Below are 6,000 nucleotides of genomic sequence, written 5' to 3'. Positions count from 1 at the left end.
TAACCTGAGGAGACAATGACATGAAGGAAAACCATTGCCAATTTGCCATTTGAAAAGATTGTTTCAGAAAAGAGAGCCTTGCGGAATGCTTAACTTTTTGCTATTTACTCCATTTTAGTTTTTCCATAGACGAGAAATCGTCCTGTTCGTTTTCAGTTAGTCGAAAAACACTTTACAAACGACGTTGAATCTCAGTTGTTGATTGTCAAAGCCTCATCAAATCAGAGGGGAGAGTGAAATCTAATTTATAGGGGGTATTTCTGTCCAAGGTATTATAGCAGCAAATATGGTTTGGATAGCTGGCGGGCTGAAGAACGTGTTAGGCAGGGCTGCTGGTTCGGCCAGGGGCGCGTTTGAGAGGGCATTGTTGGTTCGTTCAGAGAGCAGCTATGCATCATTTATTGGGAGCTGGAAGCCCACGGACAGCCCTGGTGTCGCCAAAGCCAGACTGGTAAAACTCAGGAAAAACTATGAGGAGGAGGTGAAAGAGCTTCGCAAGCAGTACTTCTACGAGATGGAGGCAAAGAGATTAGAAGATCAGGTCAAACGCGAGGCCGAACTAGAACGAATGAGGGTCGCCAGAGAAGAGCGTAAGGCTGCCAAGAGAGAACGGTCTCAATTGCTTGCAACTCAGCGCCAACAGCAGTCGGAAGAATTCAGAGAAATGCTGGTAATCATTCGTGCATTGCCCTATTGTCAATTACCCTTTTGAGGATTTCATTTTGGGTCTTAAAAATCAGTGCCCTTTCTGTTGAATACCCGATTGAATAAGTTGGGTCAATACTAAACATCCATGCCCTGCGAGGATTGGAAACTTTGTGGAAGTAAATAAATAAATATCTAAGATATAAACAGACTTTCCAACCTAATTGGCCTTTTCGGAATATTATAATTTATCCAGTTGATTCATGTCATGAAATAAATTATCCAATACCCTGCACATATAATAAATACCAATTACACCAAATAAACTGGGGTGACAGCTCTAAGTGTGGGGATGAGTTTCACCTACAATCTCTATGAAATACTAGAATCTCCTTATAACTAAAGGTGGCAATATTTAATAATCATGTAGCAATATTATATAATCATGTACAACCGGGCATAACTGTGTGAAGGACTATAATAATCTCCTAGTTTGGTAAAAGCCATCTTTTTGACCCTTTTCCGATTTGTCCTCACCGGAATCCAGCGATGAAAATTTGTTGAAATTCACTGTTAAGTCTGTTGAAATTGAAAAGTTTGATTGCACAATTGGATTCAGCAATTTAGAAAACCTTTATTACACCTGGTATTCATCTCATACCAGCAATTCCAGCAAAGGAGAAAGATTTCCGTCTAAAATTGCTTGTTTTGCCTCCCGTTGTTTTGGCTGGATGGAAAAAGGCTCAAACGTGAGCCTTTCATATTATGCATATACTAATTTCTCACTCATTATATATGTGGGCACTGTTCATGCCAAAGTACGATTATCTTTCGCAAGTGATTCCGTAGATTGGCTAAAGTGTCATAACATTCCTTTAGGATTGAATGCCCAATCAAGTAGATGTTATGCCGATATTTTTGTGATGCAGCCAAAGTGGAAGGGCTGAAAAAAATGATTTATTTGAAAGTTTTCATACATCCATTTCCTTTGCATATTTGTGAAGCTAGGACCACATACATGAGCGAGGGCTTGAATGACTTTGAAAATAAGTCCAGAGCCTACAATCATCAGAGCGTCAACAATATTGCAGGTTTCTGTCGAAGACCTTATGTCTTTTTATATTGAGCAATCTAACAACTTCAGAACGTTCAAAGGGGAAGAAGACTTGCAAATCTCTGGCAACTTCAAGATCTTCAAGTATGGTGATGTTTATGTAGAAATTTCTGCAGATTGATGTTTCTTATGCAATTCAGAAATTTCACTTTTATACTAGAGTTTTCTCGGATCTTAACTTCGTGAATTTTCAACAGTAGGGCTGCTATGAAATATAAACAAAATGGTGGCAACAATGGATTATATTTCAACTGTTAACAACCCTAATCTACTAGGAAGTTCAAGAAAAAGATACCAAGATGCTCCAATAAGTTTCAGTCCTTTGGGGCAATCTTATCATGCTTGCAACAGATCTGAAAACACCTATGATAGCTGTAAATACAACCACAAAACTTCCATTATATTCTTCAATGTAAATACTAAATGACTTAACCTATTTGCCCTTAACTTATGTCAAATCAGAAAGACATATAGTGCTCGAAATTACAAACCATGAAGAATATAGATGGCTGAAAATCAAATTTGCAATTTGCACAAATATTGGACAGCTGAAAATTTCATTAACATGCATGCAGAAAGATGAAGTTCATGTATATACGATAGCCTTATCACAAGGTTAGTACAATCCTGTAGCTCTCCAAAACCCTAGTTAGGGAAAAGCAAGAAAACCTTGGCTCACACCAAGGAGATCCAACAAACATGTCCTCCAAGGCAAGACATCTCCCCTTATTCTCTTCACCAAGCACAACCTGGGATTTCATCTCAAAATCCTTACCCAATTCTCTAAGGGATCAAACCCTAACCATAGTATTCAAGATGCTCAAAGAAGCTTAAGAAACCCTAGTGAACCATAGTGTTCAAGATGCTCAAAGAAGCTTAAGAAACCCTAGTGACTCCAAAGGAGAGAGAGATGAAGTACAAAAGATCTGAGAGAGAGAGAGAGAGAGAACGTAGGCCTATGCCCTAACAAGAAACCTACAATGCCACATGTAGGCTCATACATATGGAGCGATACACTTCAAGGTTACACATGTTGAGTTCCAAGGTGATGTCGTTCATAGGTAAGGCTCCAAATGCAAGGTCACTCCAAGATGTGTGTCTATTTGTAATGTTCCTGAGAAATTAATTGCCCAAGAGACGAAGTAGCCCATCGATCTTGGTAGGCTATAGTCCTCGATAAAAGGGAAAACCCCAAAATACCCAATGTTTGGGCAACAAAGGGCAAGTTTTGGGGCAGCTGGGCAAAGAAACCCAAAGTTGGGGTTTGGTGTGAATTTTACTCAATTAATTAAGAAGAGAATCCCCTCAAGGAAATCTATAAATAAAAGAGGATTAAATTCATTTTGGAGCATCATTGATTGGATCCAGGGTTGCGGGGGAGCACCCCCCCCCCCTCGATCCCACTCCTAATCTGCACTCCGGGCAAGAGCGACTTGGGAGCGTGCTCTCGACCTAAAAAATTTGCTCCCTAGTGATCGCTCCCGACCGCTCACTGGTTGGAAAAATCGCTCCTGGAGCGATGCTTCCTCCATCGCTCCCACGCTCCCGACCACTCCCCGATTGGAAAAATCACTCCCGTCCGGCGGAGAGCGATGCTTGCGCGGCGAGGGAGAGACGACGATGGCATGGAGAGAAGGAAGGGGAGGGGAGGGAAAAAGGGGGGGAGGGGAGGGGAATAAATAAACCCTCTCCCTCTCATTATTCATTTCATCATAAGTGTGAGAGAGTGAGAGAGAGCAAGAGAGAATTTGGAGTAAGCAGAGGAGCTTGGAGGAGTTTGAAGAGCTTGCAAGGGGAGATTGGAGGCCAAAGAGGTAGGATCTACACTATAATCTAGCAATTTTTTTATGTTCATTGCTAAATAAATAAATAAATTTTTTTCTCTATTTCCCATTCCCATTCCCATTTCATGGTTATATTGCTTGGCATTTTCTTCTTCTTGGTTCCTTTTTTGGTTATTATGGTGTTGGAGAGTAGAAAAAGGAGGGTTGAAAATGAAGAAGGGGATGAAGAAGTGGGTTATAGTGGATTTCATGAAAACCTCGGAGAGGAGTATCTTGGTGAGGAGGAGCTGGAGAAGAGTGAACATGAGTCAGCTCAAAAAACTAAACAAGACCAAACCCCATTGTGGAAATATGTTAATAGGCCTAAAGTAGGGAAAGGGAGTGGAACCACTAAATTTCACTGCCCCCATTTGTTAATTTTAGGTATGTTCTATGCTTAGAGCAATTTATTTCAGTTTTCACAGTTAGCTCAATATCTTTTCTAGATTAGCAATCATATCTGTTAAGTTTAGGTATGTTCTATGCTTAGAGCAATTTATTTCAATTTTCACAGTTAGCTCCATATCTTTTCCAGATTATCAATCACATCAACATTAAAGTAAACTGCAGATAGAACATAAACATAAATCGCAGAAGACAAGCCAAGACAAGAGGACACAAGATGTGGCGCTAGCCAGGGACAAACCCCAATGTGGGGAAACCCTTGATCAATTCTTCTTATATGTTCTTTAATAGTTTAGCAGAGAGAGAGAGAGATAGTACGTTTACAATAGAAGTCAACACTTTGACTTATCTAGATAAGAGCATAGATCTCTCTAAGAAGATGATACATGAGATTAGTTGAAGACACGCTGCTTCAACTAATTCTCCACGGTGACTCCTTCACCTATCGTTGTGCCGCATTTCGTCATCATGTTGCACCATGCTGCACCCATCATCACTATGATGCATCTCATCACACTTCATTAATTGTGATTGTACCCATCATTGTACTGCATTATCTGCCATTGCTACACCATGTTGCCATCTTGACCTATGTGTTGGCTGCACCTTGCTTGCTTGTTCTCCCTAGCATGCTTGTTGTCCTTAGCATGCTTGTTGTTGCATGCTAGTTGTCCCTTGCATGCTAGCTGTAAGATTGCATGCTTGGTGTATTTGCTGCTAAGTACCATACAACTGTCCCAATGTTAGTTAGCTGTCCCTTGCATGCTGCTCTCCTTCGGAGACAGATGCTCCGGCTGTTTCACCAGTTCCCGACAGTTCTGCAGTTCCGGCTGTTCCGGTTGTTCCCGACAGTTCTGGCAGTTCCGACTTTTCTGGCAATTTTGGCTTTTCTAGCAGTTCCGGCATTTCCGGCTTTTTTGACTTTTCTGGCTTTTCCGTCATTTTCGGCTTTTCTGGCTTTTCCGGCAGTTTCGGCTTTTCTTGCAGTTCCGTCTTTTCCGGCTTTTTCGATAGTTCCAGCTTTTCCGGCGTTTCTGGCAGTTCCAGCTTTTCTGGCATTTCTGGCTTTTTTCGGCAATTCCAGTTTTTCCGGCTTTTCCAACAGTTCCGTCTTTTTCGGCAGTTCTGGCTTTTCTGGCTTTTTCGGCAGTTTCGACTTTTTGCCCTCTGGATCAAGGCAACATTATTCCTTAGGATCTCTCCACCTACCAAAACCCAAAGACAAGTAGAGAGACGAAGAGATCCCAAGTGTGTTGAAATGACTTGAAGGCCACCTCTATTTATACTATAATGTTGAGCACATGTGGGGTTTATTTGGTTGCTGGCTGACCTTGACGAATTGTCTTATAACCAAATAAATTCATAGCTCCATGAATACTAATCGGAATCGGATGATCTTTAGATCAATCCTACACCTCTTGATGAGAGGGATCCAAGAAAAATATCAGCTGCCATAAATAAGATGACCTACATGGACTTTGGCCCTAGTTGCCAATTTTAACACATTAGCATTAAAGTAAACTGCAGATAGAACATAAACATAAATCGCTAAAGACAAGCCAAGACGAGAGGACACAAGATATGGTGCTAGCCAGGGACAAAAACCAATATGGGGAAACACTTGATCAATTCTTCTTATATGTTCTTCAATAGTTCAATAGGAAGAGAGAGAGAGAGATAGTACATTTACAACAGAAGTCAACACTTTGACTTATCTAGATAAGAGCATAGATCATCTCTCAGAAGATGATACATGAGATCAGTTGAAGACATGCTGCTTCAACTGATTTTCCAAGGTGACTCCTTCACCTATCATCGTGCTGCATCTCGTCATCACGCTGCACCTCACCATGTTGCACCATGCTGCATCCATCATCACAATGTTGGACCTCATGATTGTTGCACCTTATGCTACACTACTGTCCCATGTGCCATTGTTGAACCATGTTGTCATACAACATGTCTCATGTGCTTGCGGCACCATACTTGCCACTGTTATCCATGCTGTCCATG

The 6,000-nt window shown here is 41.2% G+C and overlaps 1 protein-coding gene across 1 annotated transcript in view; it reads left to right on the top strand.

Moving 5' to 3' along the window:
* Positions 1–6,000, top strand: part of LOC149263668 (uncharacterized) — a 92,164-nt gene continuing 86,164 nt past the window's right edge. Inside the window, exon 1 of the mRNA XM_089388269.1 lies at positions 1–670. Coding sequence (XP_089244395.1) covers positions 287–670 — 384 coding nt within the window. The 5' untranslated portion in view covers positions 1–286. The remainder of the gene's footprint in view (positions 671–6,000) is intronic.

Source organism: Pinus tabuliformis, chromosome 6 (genome assembly GCF_031772625.1).
Source record: "Pinus tabuliformis cultivar Carrire ecotype Pingquan chromosome 6, CPIR1, whole genome shotgun sequence".
NCBI lineage: Eukaryota > Viridiplantae > Streptophyta > Pinopsida > Pinales > Pinaceae > Pinus > Pinus tabuliformis.
Note: the sequence above shows the minus strand (reverse complement) of the source record. Positions and strands in the feature narration are given on the sequence as shown.